General features: G+C 34.5%; 1 protein-coding gene across 1 annotated transcript; it reads right to left on the bottom strand.

Moving 5' to 3' along the window:
• Positions 1-8457: 8457 nt before the first annotated feature.
• On the bottom strand, positions 8458-9613 carry LOC147384263 (receptor kinase-like protein Xa21). Its single transcript, XM_086426125.1, has 2 exons — positions 9079-9613; positions 8458-8981 (listed from the first exon to the last, which is right to left on the bottom strand). The coding sequence occupies exons 1-2, from the start codon at positions 9185-9187 to the stop codon at positions 8587-8589; spliced, it is 504 nt and encodes a 167-aa protein (XP_086282251.1). The 5' UTR covers positions 9188-9613; the 3' UTR covers positions 8458-8586.
• Positions 9614-17967: the final 8354 nt, after the last annotated feature.

Below are 17967 nucleotides of genomic sequence, written 5' to 3'. Positions count from 1 at the left end.
TCACACCCTATTTCGTATCAAATAATAAACCCTAAGAGAAGTAGGTCAAAAAGCTTCCCTAACCTCCTATAAACTTTAATTTTGAAGCCCCAACTCCTTACCTAATACCCATACTTCGATTTTTGCTCGAAAAATACCTAAAAATCTTTCAAAAACACTCAGAAATCCATAAAAAAATTCGAAGAATCCAGATTTAAGGAGATACCTCACCTCAGAGATCAGAAATCAGATCCGGAGACAGAACGGATCGAGGAGTATTGTAAAAGGAGTTACTCTGTCAGATCTGAGGGAATACAATCGTTGCGCATCGAAGGTAAAATTTCTTTTATTTTTTTATCTAGGTTTTTGTTAGCAATGTAATCTTATTTGGGATAAGTAGAAATCGGCATTGGCCTGGTGAGGTTAGTGCCTAACACCTTCCAACCCCGTAATGTGATCCCCGGATTTAGTTTTTCTTTAGTAGATTAGTTTTCTTATCTGTTTAAAATCAGTATTCGGTTCCTAAACCGTAATAACTAGGTGGTAACTCCCAAACCTCAAAAGTCAAAAGCGGATCAGCGCACCCCGCAAATCGAGGGCGCTTTCACTCTCTGGATTGTTATCTTTTAAATAATCAAGTGCACTCTTTTGAAAAATAATTTTTTAAAACATTTCAGATAATCTTTAATTGTCACCTTCATTCAAAGATATCATTAATGATGAATCATGGATGTAACAAAGTGCTGATTTGTTAGTCCTAAAACAGTTTCATGGTCTCAAAACTAGTACCATCAATAAATTTAAGAGTTTACCTTTACGTGAACTTTCTTTGTGATATTAGGGCAATGTTCACTCCTCAATATAGTCTATATGTACATTCCATAGGTGTTCAACTTCATACTCATCGTATGTCATTCTGATATCTTACTAGCAACCAGCCATCCATCTCCTTTCTATCCAGAATGAAGACTTCATCAACATGATGCCAAGTCACTTCTAGTACAAGCATTGTTTTTTTAAATTTTACAAGTACATCTATTCATAGGCAAAGATAACACGTGTACACAATAATGTATAAATAACGACTAGTCATAATCAATTTCTTTAAGCAGCAATAAATAATTTATTAAGAGTATCAATAAATTAAAAAACAAATATAAAATAAATTCAATACTTAAATAACTTGAACAAATGACATGATAACTCCCATACGAGTTACATGTCATTTGAAAATCTTTGACAGGAGTCCTGTCGTAAGAGGGTCAGCTATCATATTGCTAGAATCTATCTTAGCAATCTTGATTAATCCTTCACGAACCTTTTCACATAATAAAATGTATTTTACCTTGATGTGTTTATTTCCTTTGATTACTCTTTCATTCTTTGCAAAATCAGTAGCGGCCCTATTTTCACAATAGATAACAATAGGTCTATCAATGGAATCCACAATCTTTAATTCACCGATAAAATTCTTCATCCAAACTGCTTGACAGGTTATTTCGTAACATCCAATGAATTCTGAATACATGTTGAATATGTCAGAATGATCTATTTTGAACTTCTCCATGAGATACCAATGACACATTTATCCATACCAAATCTTTTGAGTACCTTTTTAATGTATGTCCTTTGTGACAAACCCAAAAGCCCAGATTGTCTATCTCTATGAATTTTAATTCCTAAATCATATTAAACATCTTTCATATCTTTCATGTCAAAATTTTTTTACAAAAAAAAATTTTGTATCACACAAGAGACAAGATGATGAATCACACAAGAGATGAACATCATTGTTTGCTAGTAATATAGCATCAACATAAAGCACAAGAATGATGAATCGACTCTCACTCATCTTGAGATATATGCACTTGTCGATTATATTTTCTTTAAATCCATAATCGGTCACCACTTGATCAAATTTCAAGTACCACTGTCTTGATGCTTGTTTCAACTCATATATTGACATTTTCAACTTATAGACAAGATGTTCTCTTTTAGGAACTTTAAAACCATCAGGTTGTGCCATGTAAATCTCCTCCTCCAGTTTACCATTCAGAAAAGCGGTTTTTACGTCTATCTAATGTAAATCTAAATCATAGTGTGCCACTATCGCCAAGATGATTCTCAATGAATTTTTAAAAGAAACTAGGGAATTAGTCTCACTGAAATCAATACTTGACTTTTGCTTGAAACTCTTTGCCACAAGCCTCATTTTAAATCTCTTGACTTTACCTTTTGAATCTCTTTTAGTTTTGAAAACCCATTAGCATTCTATTATCTTACGACCTTCTAGAAGCGTCGTTAGTTCTCATACTTCAATCTTTTTCATAAATCCTAATTCTTCTTTCATTGCTTCCTATCAGAATTGAGATTCATTTAAGTCAATTGCTACTTTGAATGTAGAAGGATCATCTACATCGCATTTGATAGCATCTCCTTCTTGGAAGTACACTTCATAATCATTTGTATTAGCGGGTCTACATTTTTGAGTAAACCTTCTAATAAGAATGATTGGTTGTAGAACTAGGATTACCACCACTTACGGATTGAGTTCTGATTGGATTGTTGTATCTTTTTCTGCAACGATTGCATGGACAAGTGAAGCCACCAAATGAGGTAAATGTTGCAGAATAAAACATATTGGTGGATCACTATGTTTCTTTTCAAATATAACATTCATTTACTTTTCACTCGTACTATTTTGACCATATTCAAGAAACCTAGTAAACTAGTAGCTCTAGTAGTTTCAAGTTTCCGTTGCTTAGTCATTTTTCCCTTAATGCAATCCACACAGACATCAAAATCTGAAAAATCTAGAGGACGTAGAATTCCTTCCTTAACTAAGAATTCTAGACTTCTCTTGGAAATGTGATCTAATCTCAAATGTTATAACATAGAAGAGTTTTCCAACGAACTAGAATTCTTAGACCTTAGAACATACGAATCAACAGATAAGTATAATCAAGAAAAAGCAAACAAACTATCCAAAAATAACGGATAAAGTCCTTCAAATAAAAAATCATGTCTAACAATGTCATCATGATAAAGAATGTGCATCCTACTATCGCAAAAAGTAAAAGCATAACCAATAATATCCAACCTAGTAATAAAAATAATGTTCCATCTGAAAGACGGAATGTAAAAAGTGTTCTCTAAAATCACAGAATGTCTTGTATCGATAATGAGGCGATAAACTTTAACAGTCCCAACCTACAATGCATTTGCATTCCCAAGAAAATGTCTATCCTCTGGTTAGAGATTTCTCCTATCGACGAACCCCTTATGGATTTTTTTGCAATTAATTCTTATAAGCAAAGCAATCCTTCTTCATATGACCCTTCTTCTTGCAGAACTAGCATTCTTCATTATCTGTTTTCACATCATCTGTCTTTTCTTTGATTGTTTTCTGATTTTTAAAACCTTTAAACCATTTTCCTTACTTGAAGTTCTTGTTACCACCTTTTTAAAATTTCTCTTACTATTTAGGTGAACAACCACGTGTATTGACTCAACCTTCGAGCCTTTCAATCTTGCCTCTTTAGTAACACAAAGAGAAATCAATTGATTCAGATCCCATTTAGTTTCTTGTGCACTATAATTGACTCTAAAAATGTCAAAAGACTTAAGTAGTGATAAAACTGCCATGTGAACTAGAAGGTCATCTTCAAAAATAATCCCCTGCTCACGGAGACCAATGAAAAGCTTTGATATTTTCAAAATATGTTTTCATACATTTTCGTTACCGTCATATTTTAGATTCATCAATTGACTCAAATACTCATATTGAACAGATCTCTTTGTTCCCACAAAACTGTTTATTGATGATCTGTAATAGTTTTTTAGCTGTATCTGTGGTTTGAATACCACCTCAAAGAGTCTCACTAATAGATGCTCGAATGATCATCTTAGATAATCTATTAGCAAAATGAGTCATCACCAACTCCGTAAAATTTGAAAGTGGAACCGGTGTCATGTCCTCAAAAACAACAAAATTAAAATCCATGCATCCCAGCAATATGTCAATATTCATCCTCTAAGATGAGTAATAAGAGCCATTAAGAGGTTCAATCCCTGCTAGACTCTTTTGAATCAATGACCCATTCATAATTGGATTAACATATGGTCAAACATTAATATATACTGCAGGATTCGATTTTTCAATTCATACCAGGCGTTTTGGTCGAATCGTTTCAAAGTGTTTTATTACAGGTGAAACTTTTCACTCTTCATGTACAAACAAGTCGTATCATCAAGACTTGCCTTTGGGCTAAGATCTTAATATGTTGTATGTTCTTTAAAATTGCGTTGGAGTATGCACATAGACTTAGCTTCTTATGTTCCAGTTCAATCTAGATACTATCCACACATTTAGGCGAGAGGGTTATCATTATCTCCCATTCACATTTATGACTATTCTATTCACTCGATCTACATAAACATCCCTAAATTACCTTTGGGCAGAAGTTAGTGATTTCATACAAAAGAATATCACAAAGTGATCTTAGTGAGATAGTAAGTCCCAAAATTCAAAATCCCGTAACTTCCATAAAACGATCACCATTAGGCAGACTACTATCTTATTTTCATCATGTTCCTTGAATGATCACTCAAAGTGTCTTCTTAAACTCTTATAGGAAAGACTTATATGCTAATATATCTAAATTTTCTTTCTAATTGTTCTTATTTTGAATGTGGATATACATTTGTGATAATAGCAACAACTAAAATTACAACATAAAATAAAGTAATTATAGATACATTCTCCAAAATGGTACAACTTGATCTGAACTTTACTATTATATATTGCTATCAACGAATTATTTTTAATAATTTTATTGAATAGATCTCGAAAAAATATTCAAAATGAACTCTTGTTTTGTCCAAATCAGAGTTAAAACAAATTAGTTATGATTTTTCAAAGTTTTAAAGGAAAATCGATTTTCTATGGGCTGGTTCATGATTGAACCAACTGAACTGGTTCGGCTGAACCGGGTTGACTCTATCCTGGTCACAGGTTGACCCAAATGGGTCGAATAAGCGGATTTGAATGGCTGAATCAGCATGACTCATCAGAGCTTAGAGCTTAAAACATTAGTTATAATTTGAATCGGGCTTAGCCCAATCACAACAGTCAAACGGGCTTAGTCCAACTAAAAATAAAAGCCCAACCGGAAAAATGATATTGAGCTTTAGCCCAAACCGATTATGCAAACGGGCTTAGCCCAATCAAATGAAGAAAGCCCAACAGCATCGTCTTCTTCATCAAGAAGACAGAACCGATCGTTGAAACCCTAGCCGCTATCGCAAAATTACAGCCGCGACTTCGCCGACCGGTAGGTCTGTTCGACGGCTTCGTGCGACAATGACGACCACCGGAAACTGTCCAGTAGTGTTCGATTTGAAAAACGTTGAAAACAGAGATATAGAGATCAGAAATTAAAAAAATGGTTCGTTTTGTTTCGTTTGCTTCTGCTGCTAGATTTAGCGCCAACTCGACAACAACAAAATGGAAAACAAAATATTGGAGGAGCTACTAAATGTGGAGACGGAATTAGAACTAGTTCAAGAAGACGAGTTCTTATTTTGTATCTGTCTTTGTTTTAATTTTTTTTTTTTTTTTTTTTTTGAATTTGAATAACAAAACGATTGGATCTTCCTACTGTTTCAGCAGGTTTAGCTCATGAAAATCTTCGGCCGATCTGTACAGTGATTCGCTTTGGTCCTTTTTGGACTGAAATCGTATCCGTCTATTGTATCTTTTAATTTTTTTTTTTTCTTTGAAGGGGAAAAAAAGGGGCAAATTTGCCCTTTTTTTATTATTATTTTGAAATGGATACGATTTTAAAATTAAAGAAAAAATTTGTTCCAAAATAGATCTATTCAATTCTGATTTAATCAAAGATAAATTTAATTCAACTCAGATTTAATCAGGATTTTGAATAAAAACAAATCTAACTCCGGTTCTGATACCAATTGTTAGGAAAAAAAAAAACTACAAATATAATATTCATAGATCTAGGATTTGTCTTAATTTTCTCTCAAAATTCCATTTGATTTTGTTTTAGATCATAAACACAGAACTTTTCTAGCGTGTACACCAAACCCATGGAAAACCCTACCAAGATTTCATGTTGGGCAAGCTAGTTCCTGTAGTGGGAAATATTTGTGAATCCAATCTTGGAATTGAAACAGAATTAGCTGATGAAATTGCAAATGAAGTCGATTTAATAGTAAATTCAGCGGCCAATACAACCTTTGACGAAGGGTCCTTCACCTCCTTGAATATGTTCTTTTTTCTTCAAATAGTTTAGTTTTTAGTCTCAAATTGGTTCTTATAAAACTGTAGGTATGACATTGCTCTCAATATAAACACAGATAGCATCATTGGTTCTTAAGCTACACATTGCAGTCAATTTTTTTTTTTTTTTTTTTGTTGTCTTGGGGATACCCTTGATGGGACAATCCATTTATTTCCATGACACATTCCATGAACTTGCCTACCTCCAATCCTTTAGAAATCGACAATGTCAGTCATCGTGCCCTCTATTGTTATTCTAGACATGAAGATAATTAATTTATGCAAATGTTCCTGAACTATTTTCTTGTCTTCTTACATAAGGGAAAAATAAAGCCTATGCACGTAGTTGATGTTCCTAGGCAATCTTGCCTTAGACCCAAGCTTGATGAGTACTTGCCACAAGCAGCTACCAAGTACTTCCTAGTTACTAAGCATTTTTTTTCCGGGACCTTTTTGCTTGCTTTTCCGTATGTGTGTACAGAAGCAGACTCGGTTTGTGAAGAAGAAGGAAATGTAAGACTTAAAACTTACTTTCATCTATGACAAAGGCAAGCATTGTGAAGAAGAAGATCCCAGTGCTCATATTGTGCGACAAGACTGACAAAGTGACTGCACACACCAAGGAATTCATCCGAAAACAACTAGAGAAGGAAATGCAAGACTTAAAACTTACTTTCATCTATGAGTGGGTATGTTGGATTTTACTTATAACTTTGCTTCTTGACAACTAGGACACGAGGCTCAAACGAATTGTATATTCAGAATGTTAGAAATACCTATAATATCAGTCCCAGAAGATTGGCACTTTGTCATTCCTTCTCTTTCCTTTAAGAGACATTTGTTGATCTGTGGGCATTTTTGTACAAGATGATGCTTAATTTTTATCAGAGTTGTATTTTATTTTTAATTTTTTAACAAAAATTCCCACACCACCAGTAGTTGAAGTGTGCAACCCAGAAGAGCTGATTTTCCGAAGGATGGGTTGAATAATATTCAACATTGGGGGTTCTTGCACTCGATACAATTAGATTCTCAATAGAATTCTTGGTAGACGTGTGCAAAGGAAGCATGGAAACAAGGATTTCAGGTTCTTTCTATGAGACACTGGTGTTAGGAGGTAAAAAACATAGTCCCATTGCAAAGCTTGTCTTCTGCATGTACAGGTTTTTGGACTCTTGCATTGAAACACTCGATGAAGCCAATGCTATTAGTTCTCAAATACATCAGAGTGTGAAGCTTCTGGTTGAAACCATTCATACAAATAGCTTATTTAATCACAATATGTGTGCGATTTACTTGCTTTTATTGCATTCTCGTGTCATGTGGAGGGAAATCTGCAATGTTGACACATGCTTAGACATATCTCATTGTGACTATTGGATCGAGCAGGAAAGGGTTACTCTTGAGTTTACAAAGATGATGATGGAAAGAAGGGAAAATTGGGCGGCCTACAAAATTGGAAAATGGGCAGAAAAATAAATTTTTTAATGATCCATTTTTTTTTTTTTAAATTTATAAATTTAGAAAAATAACTTTTTTATACTATAAATCCAGAAAAACGACTATTTAAGACCATCATTTTTTACGACGGTTATAAACCCTTGTTTTTTACGATGGTCATAAACTGTCGTTTTTTCCGACTTTCATCAGCAGTCGCACTTTAATCGTGACTACTGTCCAAGACAATCGTTTATTGCGCATTATGACGTAGAATTAATGTAGGTAGAGAAGTATATGCCATTATGGATGGGTTGCAATACATTCAAGGAATAAGTATTCATCGGTTAAAAATTTCTCCAATTCAGAGATAGTTATCAAGTGTTTATTAAAAGAAATGCATGTGCCTTGGAGATACAATAAATCGATCAGTAAGATTGAATAAGCAAGAATTTTGAACTAGTAAGCTTCAAGCATCATTGGAAGGAGACCAATCAATGTGCCGATTACTTATCTAAGTTGGGTCTACAAACTTCTATTGTAATTAGATGAGATAATTCTGAAGATATATCTTCAGAATTAAAATATCTAATTGAAAAAGATTTGATATATACCCTTGAAAGAATTGATGTAGGGAGAGGGCCCAACAACCTCAATGCTTAACAAAATAATAATAATAATAATAATAATAATAATAATAATAATACTAATAATAAAAAGATAAAGTAAAACACACCTTATAATTAAGTAAAGGAAATGCAATAGGAAGTACTACATACAAAAATTTACAATGACATGCCTAAATAGTTCTAAACAAGTACAAAATAATAATAATAACAATAATAAAAAGATAAGAAAAACTGAACCTAAATCTATGAGTGGATTATGCCTTCATGAAACATTTTCTTAATCATATGCAACTCCATGAGAACATCTTTGATTTCCATTCGGTCACCCAATGACTCTGTAGAACATAGAACTCCAATTTTGAATATGAAAATCAAGCATTCTTGCATTTTATCTGTTGCATTGTATCTTTGATGACTTTCAAAATCATTGGTAACTTCATTATGATCTTTTGAAAGTAAACGTGGATCCACTACTTCCATCACTCGCCCAGTCAATGCCATTTTTGAAAACTCATGAAGGCTTAGACCATCCCTAAAAATTTCATCTGTCGGCCTCTTTCCCGTGAACATCTCTAGCACAAGTGTTCCATAGCTGTATACATCTCCTTGCTTAGAGATCTCAGCACCCATGCCATACTCTGCAATTAATGCATTGTTTAATCAAATTTTTTAAAAATTAACATGTTATTGGACCAATTAAACTTACAAGATGAACTTAAAAAGATTGATAAATACCTGGAGGAATATACCCAACAGAACCCTGTATAAGTATTGGATTGGTTTCAATTTCGCTACTTTGAGAAATAATCTTTACCAAACCAAAGTCACCCACGTGGGCTGTCATGTCATCGTCAAGAAGAATATTGCTTGGCTTTACATCACAATGATTAATTGGTGTTTGGCCATGATTATGAAGATAATCCAATGCAGAAGCAATGTCAATCGTTATGCTTAGTCTCTGATGAAAGTTCGAAAGCCTCCTGTTTTCACTTGGGTGCAACAAGTCTTCAAGACTCCTCGAAGTGCTTGGGACTTGATTCGGCAAAGAGGTACTAAGCACAGATGTTGAGAGCCTTTGGGGTGGAAGCTTATCCTCGTGCTTTCCTAGTCGATGAAGTTCGTAGAAAATGGGGTATTTCTTTTGCCTCCAGATGTGCTCTCTGTTGTCAGGAGGAAGAGGTCCCCTCTCGCTTTTTTATTTTATTTTTATTGTAAGTTTTCTCAATCCCTTTGGCTGAACTTTGGTACATTACTATTGGAAGTTCTCGATCTGTCGTCCCAATTAGCAACTGTGTGGTTTTTTTGGTGCCATGGACATTGATTTGGGATCTGTGGCTTGGAAAAAACCTGCTATTTCCAATCGAGGCCTCTTTTCAATCGGTGGTTCAGTCTATTTCCAAATGCTTAGTTGAACTTCAAAGTGTGCATAACTTTAAGCATTCTTCTAGTGCTACTGAGAAGGATATTCTTCAATCTTTGCAAATTCCAGTTTGCCACACTCGGATAAGAAAGTTGATTCAAATAAAATGAATGCCTCCTTCAATCAATCGGATTAAGCTTAATATCGCTCTCGAAGCTACCCAAGTAGTGCATATGGGGGGATATCTTGAGAGGAGCCAGTGGATTCTTCATTCAAACTTGGTGTTGGTGGTTCGGAGTGGGCTCAAATAATTGGGTAGAATTTCGAGCGCTTTCAGCAGTGCTTGATACTTTGAATTTAAGAGATACCAGTCTGCTAATTGAAACATATTGTATGCTATTGGTAAATGCTTTACTTGGAGGAACGATTCCTTGGCATTTGGAAACGGGACTTCATCGAATAAAAGCTATTCTTTCCCTAATTACTTGGGAAGTGCAACATGCTTGGTGAGAGATGAATTTTACTACCAATGCGCTTGCAAAATTTTCCCTTTAATCTTCAGAGTCCTTTGGGTTTAATGATGTTAATAGCTTGCCAATCATTGTAAAAAAAATGTTTCTAGGGAGATAGGTTGGATCTTCCTATTGTCAGAGTTGTAAATTAATGGCAAGGCCCTTGTAATTCTTCTATTAATACATCATTTGCTCATTTAGCGGAAAAAAATAAAACTAGAAATTTAATCGACAATGGGAGTGTTTAGACAGAGAATGGTGTTTCAATTTGGAAGCAATTTAAACTCTTCTGCAGTTGAGGCTTTGCATTCAGATATTTTATCCCTTCAAAAAACAAAAAAAACGTGTACTATGAAGATGGAGCAGCTTCGTTCTAAGATTCTACAGTTCACTTTCGACTTCGAGATCAATTTGAAAGAGGACAACGTGGTTTGGGCGGCAACTTCTTCAGGTATGTTTTCCTTAATTCAGTCTAGGAGAAATCTCGTGACAGGTTTTCCTTCGTTGGATTGGCCTATGTTTATTTGCCACAAATTTAGATATAACAAGTGTGCACGTTGTGCTTGGTTAGCTTTACAAAATAAACTTATGATTGGGAATCTGTTGAACACTTATTTTTTAAGTCTTCTTATTCTAATTGGATTTGGAAATCACTCGGTTGGGGTTGGATTTCTAATGGAAGAGTTGGATAAGATTGGGATTTAATCTATATCTCATGAAACTCTTGCTCCTTGGTTTTTAACCTTTGGTGTCTTCGACTGTTTCGTATCTATGGAAAAAATAATATAGTGGGATTTTTGAGTAAAAAATTTCTACAAGAAAGAGTTCTGGTGTTTGGAATCCTAGTAAAATATCACATGGAATTGTTTTTTTGGAAAATCATTAATTGGGGTAAAAACTCAGCAAATCATGGAAGTTGTAGAAAGATTGGGAATTTCGATCAGCAAAAAATATATTACTAAAGTTCCTTACAGATGGAAAGCCCAGTATTTGGATTTCAATAAACTAAATTTTGATGGACTATTCATGAAGGAAGATCAAGATTTGGTTGGATTTTATGTGATGACCACAAATTCATAAGTGAAACTTTTGGATCTTGCTTGTATAAAGACACTTGGGAGTATAAAAAAGTAAAATGTCTTGATCTGATTAATTTTCTATTTCACTAAGTAAAGGAAATACAATAGGAAGTACGACATACAAAAATGTACAATGACATGCCTAAATAGTTCTAAAGAAGTACAAAATAATAATAATAAAAAAAAAGACAAGAAAACTGAAACTAAATCTATGAGTGGATTATGCCTTCATGAAACATTTTCTTAATCATATGCAATTCCGTGAGAACATCTTTGATTTCCATTCGTTCACCAATTGACTCTGTAGAACATAGAACTCCAATTTTGAATATGGAAATCAAGCATTCTTGCATTTTATCTGTTGCATTGGATCTTTGATGACTCTCAAAATCAATGGTAACTTCATTATGATCTTCTAAAAGTAAACGTGGATCCACTACTTCCATCACTCGCCCAGTTAGTGCCATTTTTGAAAACTCATGAAGGCTTAGACCATCCCTAAAAATTTCATCTGTCGGCCTCTTTCCCGTGAACATCTCCAACACAAGTATTCCATAGCTGTATACATCTCCTTGCTTAGAGATCTCAGCACCCATGCCATACTCTACAATTCATGCATTGTTTAATCAATTTTTAAAAAATTTACATGTTATTGGACCAATTAAAATTACCAGATGAACTTAAAAAGATTGATAAATACCTGGAGGAATATACCCAACAGAACCCTGTATAAGTATTGGATCGGTTTCAATTTCGCTGCTTTGAGAAAGAATCTTTACCAAACCAAAGTCACCCACATGGGCTGTCATGTCATCGTCAAGAAGAATATTGCTTGGCTTTAGATCACAATGAATAATTGGTGTTTGGCCATGATTATGAAGATAATCCAATGCAGAAGCAATGTCAATCGTTATGCTTAGTCTCTGATGAAAGTTCGAAAGCCTCCTGTTTTCACTTGGGTGCAACAAGTCTTCAAGACTCCCATTACTCATGAACTCAAAAACGAGAGCTTTGAAATCATTACCTCTAATGTCAACACTTGAGCATGCAGTTATGATCCTGAGTAAATTTCGATGTCGGACATTTCTTAAAGCTTTACACTCGTTCATAAAACTCCTCGAACCTCCACGTACATTAAGGTTGAATACTTTCTCTGCAATAAGTTTTTCATCTGGATGAAGAACTCCTTTATACACAGAGCCAAAATTTCCAATTCCAATTAAGTTTGCTACAGAAAATCCCTCTGTTGCTTTATAGAGTTCATTGTAAGAAACCCTTTCATACCAATCACCCAAGAAATTATTTGAAGAAGGTTTCCTTCTTGGCTTTCTCCTCCAATAGAGAACAAGAATAGATGCACCCACAATTGTAAATAGAATTGCACCAATTGTTACCTTGAAAGCAAGAGATATTCGTCTTTGCTTAGATTTCTGAATGAGGCATAGAGGTAACTGAAGTTTTGGTACGCCCCCACAAAGTTTACTATTTCCAAAGAGATAAAATGCGCTTGTATTTTGAAAGACTCCCTTTATTGGTACCTCGCCCTCAAGATCATTTACGGATAGATTCAATTTTTTCAAGAAGGGAAGATTGTCAAGATCTTTAGGAATTTTTCCAGATAAGTTATTTCGTGAAAGATCTACATCTTGAATAGCCTTCAAAGCGCTAAAAGACGAGGGAATGGGTCCTTGAAAGAAATTACCTTGCAAATAAAGGCGTTCCAAGGTCAAACACCTACCAAGTGTGCTAGGAATTTCTCCAGACATATTGTTCTCAGAAAGATTTAGTTCTGCAAGATTTTTCATGTTACCCACTTCCAAAGGTATTGACCCAGTAAATGAATTATAAGCTAAATTAAGGTAATTTAACTGTGAGGATGAACCAATGACCCATTTGGGTATAGTTCCATTAAGATTACTTTTAGAAAGATCCAAAATCTGTAAAAATTTAGAATTCTCAAAATTTGAAATGATGTTTCCTACTAAGGAATTATGCGATAAATTAAGATAATATATTTGAGTGATGTTGCCTAAAGAATTAGGAATATATCCTGAAAATCTATTTGCACTTAAATCTAATTTTTGCAGCTTCTGAAGCTTCCCAATTTCCTTGGGAATACTACCATTGAGAAAGTTAGCAGACACATCCAATATAATTAAGTTAATGAGATTCCCAATTTCAGATGGAATGATTCCGAATGTTTGATTTTCTGATAGATATAGTTTAGTGAGTTGGGTCGATAGATTGGCTATAGAGTTAGGTAGCTTACCTCCAAAATTATTGAAACTTAAATCCAAGAACTCTAGATTGGAGCAGTTGGTCAATGAATTGAGGAATTTCAAATCATCAACTTTTCCACTTCCAAGATGATTGAAACCTAAACGTAGAACTCGAACAACCTTTAGGTTTCCAACCTCAAGAGGGACATTTCCAGCAAAATTGTTAGTTCCGATATCAAGCATCTCGAGTCTTGAAGCATTGAACAATGATATAGGAATGGATCCGAAAAAAAGATTTCCTCCAATAAGAAAGTAACGGATATTCGGAAGACTGAGGCCTATCTCAAGTGGAAGACTCCCAATTAGATGGTTAACTGGTATAGCAATAATTTCTAAAGAAGAGATATTGTAGAGACAGGGAGGAAACACACCAGACAAAATATTTATACCAAGTCCAAGAAACTCTAGATTTTTTAGTTGGCAAAGGGAACTTGGAATAACTCCTTTTATACTATTATCTCCTAGAGAAAGAATGTTTATAGATGAAAGATTACCAAAGGAAGTTGGAATCCAACCGGTTAGATTGTTGTTATAAAGAGCCAATCCAATGAGCTTGGATAGAGAGCCAAACTCAATGGGTATATTCCCAACAAACTTGTTTCCACCTAAACGAAGGATTCTGAGGTCAGAGCAATGGGACACATTGATTGGTATTTTGCCAACAAAAGAATTATTGCTCATCTTGAATTCTTGTAACCTGAACAAATGGCCAACTTCTTGGGGTATTTCGCCTTGGAAGCTGTTGTTTCCAAGATTTATGGACCTTAGGAAAGAAAGGTTCCCAATATACGGAGTTAGGGATCCTACTAACCTTTGGGAATCGAGTTTCAATATTAAAACCCTTTGATGTCGATGACTGCATGTAATACCTTGCCATTCACAAAAATGGAGAGAATCGTTCCAAGAGGTCATAACTCCCTGAGGATCGTCAGATATAAGATCCTTGAACGCAATCAAGGCAAGTCGATCGGTTTCATTCCCTTTTAGGCTGATGCCAGATCCTATTGGTAAACCAATGGGCAAGAAAATGATCGAATACAGAAAAATGAAACTAAATGCACTCATTGTCATTATTAAAAATGTAAGCTCTCTTGTGGGTTTGCAATTGCATGGTGACTTATATTTATAGACAAAAGAGTGAGTGCCAGGCTGAAAAATGCATACATTGGAAATAAGTGAGGAGTCTTGATAAATTAACGCGCTTTTGACTGAGGCACTTGTCCGTCTTTGACGTGGATACGAAGCGTAGGGATATAGAACAGTGTGTCGTACCTAACAAAGGTCAGGTGGCACCCCATTTCATGCAACGTGCTATTTGTGGGACCCACTGACCATATGGATATATGATCCATCCCTTGGTGAACCTATGTACCAAAAATCATAGTGTTTGGTAAGTTGAATCCACTGGATCTAAGCTCTTGAAAAAGAGTTCGAATCCAACGATTCAAAATCATTCTTAAGACAATGCTAATATCAATGAATGCACAGCACCAATTCACTAAGGGATGGACCACATATCCATACGGTCCGTTGGTCCCATAAATATCATGTGGCATGAAATGGGGTGCCACTTGACCTTTGTTAAGTACGACATACCGTTATGGATCCCTACCTTTGTATCCACATCAAAAGTGTGTCAAGTGCATGTGCCAACAGCGCGTTAATTTATCCCGACTTAAGTGAAAGGTAATTCCAGGAAAACAGAGGTTTCTTATTTTATGACTTGACTTCAGTGCTCGCCTCTAGGTCAAAACTGTGTGGATTATAAATCTACGTGGTGTACATGTTGACCCCAATGTTTTATTGGGTGAACGGTGTGTAAACCTGTAATGTCACCTTTTTGATTGTTTGTTAAATGACTAATAATAATCTCACGCCCTTTTTTTTCTAGATGCCTTTACATGACAGTTACAAAACCACAAATCTTTTTATTGTGCATCCCTAAGCAATGGCTTTATTTAAATTTTTGCTAATATTTTTCTTCTTTAAAGGGGACTTTCAAATCTTTCCAACGATATATAGATCATCGAAAAAGGATAAGTAACGAGTCCTTAGCAAATTGTACAAGTTAACCATAAAAATCTGCCTCGAGTGACGAGAATCCTAGATTCTTCAAAACGATGGATTTTTTTTAATATACTTTTTTTACAATAAAATAATATATTTTGAGTTTAAAACTTCAATGCGAAGAAATCTTAGACTATTAGAAGATTTAGAAGTTCTCTACCTTAAATTTACACCAAAAAATATTCGAAGGCCGCAGAAAATTGAGTTGGATCAAAGGTCTCGAATCGGATGTTGTCGAAAATCCTAGCTTTTTATATTTTTTTCAAAGGTTGTAATGATCTGATCATTTTTCTCTTCTACGCCAACGTCCAACAAAGGCTCAAATAGATGTAAACCTAGGTTGAAGTTTCTCTAGTATTTTGTTTTAGACGAAGAAAACGTGAGAAATAGAGGATTAATTTTGAAATTTTCATGATTTTTAATATTTATAGTGTTAAAAAGATGTAACAGTCATTATACAATTTGTTTTGTTTTAATTAAAAGTTTATGTCCTGAACACCGATTTTCGCGATCTTATAATCTATTTCATTTAATTTTTTTTTTTTTTTATGCGGATCTAATGGTGTAATCGGTTTCGAAAAATTCCAACTTAAAAAAAAAATTATTTTATTTGTTAACTTACGAATTTTCTCGAAATGCATGTTTAAAATTTGGGTCGTTACTATGCACCCAAGATCCAATCTACATTCACTCCCCCTGAATTGGGATTATATTTTATTAGTTATAGTCCATGATTTGGGGGATTTTCACTAGATTTTCGCCCATTAAATTCCTGACTTTTCGAGGATTCGATTTGACTGAATCTTTTTTGCATTCTGACACTTCCCCAACCCTTCGAGGTATATATGCCCATAACCGCTATACCATCCGAGTTAACTAAGTTAACTAGTTGCTCAAACTCGAATAGAGTATCTCGGTTACATGGATTTGTGCGGATCCCTAAGAACCATGTGTCGGCTCCTAGTGCTCTACAAAAATAGCATCCACAGTGATCGATAGTTAAAGTTTAGGAACGTTCTGTCAAATAAGATATTTTCCAAATTATAAATAAGAACTCAAATTCATCCCCATCTTTTCACACTCTCTCAGTTCGAGAAAGGCGGGGCGGAAATAAATTTCAATTATGGTCAAAATTTTATTAGATGAGTTCATCTATGTGTATCCTGAAGAACAACCACCCAGGTGGCCTCATTGCTGTCAAGTTGTTGAGTACAACAAGTTGATTTTAAAGGCTATCAGACCATAGCTTCACATGACGCCTTGAACTCAAGGATGACTTCCTTTCGACTTAGGGAGAATGATTCAGTGCAACAAGCCCAACTGAGCCCATAGATCAGAACAAGCAACGAAGTCAGAATCATCCGAAGAGACCCATTCTTCAATAGAAATGTTAAGATCTTCAAGATTCGTAGCAAGTTATAGACATTCCTTTTTTAGGCCTAATTCCTTCGTTTACCTTATTTTCTAGATGATTTTGTTATTTTCTAAAAGTTTTGTTTTGTTAATAACTTTAGTTATAAAAGTTAAAATAATGCATTGTCGATTCTCCTTTACTTTTTTGGTTAAGTAGTATATATTTCCATGCTTAGATCTTTTTTACTTCGATAGTTTTACTTATTTTGGCTATTTTGTATTTATGTAGGAATAAGTTTATTTTCTATAAATAGTATTGTAACTCAAATACAGGGAACATCTTTTGATTAATAAAATTTATATTTTTAGAGAGCTCTCTTTATTTCCAAGTTCTTAGTATTATGTGTGAATCAGCAAGTTTTTGGTGTTCAATTGTTTAGTATTCTTTTGAGAATCAACAAACCAATTGGAAGATTGTTCTTCGCCTTACATCACTTTTGAATTTCTAGTCTTGACTAAAATGCCACGTTGATTAGGCCAATTAACTAAACCAAATTTCTCTTATCATCAATTGGTCTTTAATCCAAAAAGGGTTTCAGGTTTCCTACTTAACCTTGAGGGAGGGACCTCTTTCTAAATTTTAGTGAATTTCTTTCTTTATTTCTGACCCTCACACCCTTTTCCTCTTATATAGATCGATATAAATCACTTTGGATGAGAAAATGATTGAGATTGAGAATTTATAGTCCTTAATCGACAATCATAGACCTATATCAACAATTAAATTGTTGAGGTCGATCTCGACTGTTAGATGTCAAAAGGTCAAGATCAACCATTTTGGATGAGAAAGTGATTGAAACCAACCATTTGTTAGTATATCCACCATTTAAATCGTCAAGATTCCATGGAAAAAAGTTGGGCTTTTGACTCCATCCTTCATATTCCAAGATTCCATGGAAAAAAGTAACCGAGGG

This window comes from Akebia trifoliata, chromosome 15 (genome assembly GCF_017979445.1).
Source record: "Akebia trifoliata isolate Shusen 1 chromosome 15, ASM1797944v1, whole genome shotgun sequence".
Lineage (NCBI taxonomy): Eukaryota > Viridiplantae > Streptophyta > Magnoliopsida > Ranunculales > Lardizabalaceae > Akebia > Akebia trifoliata.
Note: the sequence above shows the minus strand (reverse complement) of the source record. Positions and strands in the feature narration are given on the sequence as shown.

Bases quoted from the DNA above. Each gene is read 5' to 3' on its own strand.
- LOC147384263 (XM_086426125.1), bottom strand. From the start codon at position 9,187: ATGACAGCCCACGTGGGTGACTTTGGTTTGGTAAAGATTATTTCTCAA. The intron at 8,982-9,078 runs GTATTTATCAAT...CATTAATTGCAG, and splicing joins TGTTGGGTATATTCCTCCAG to AGTATGGCATGGGTGCTGAG.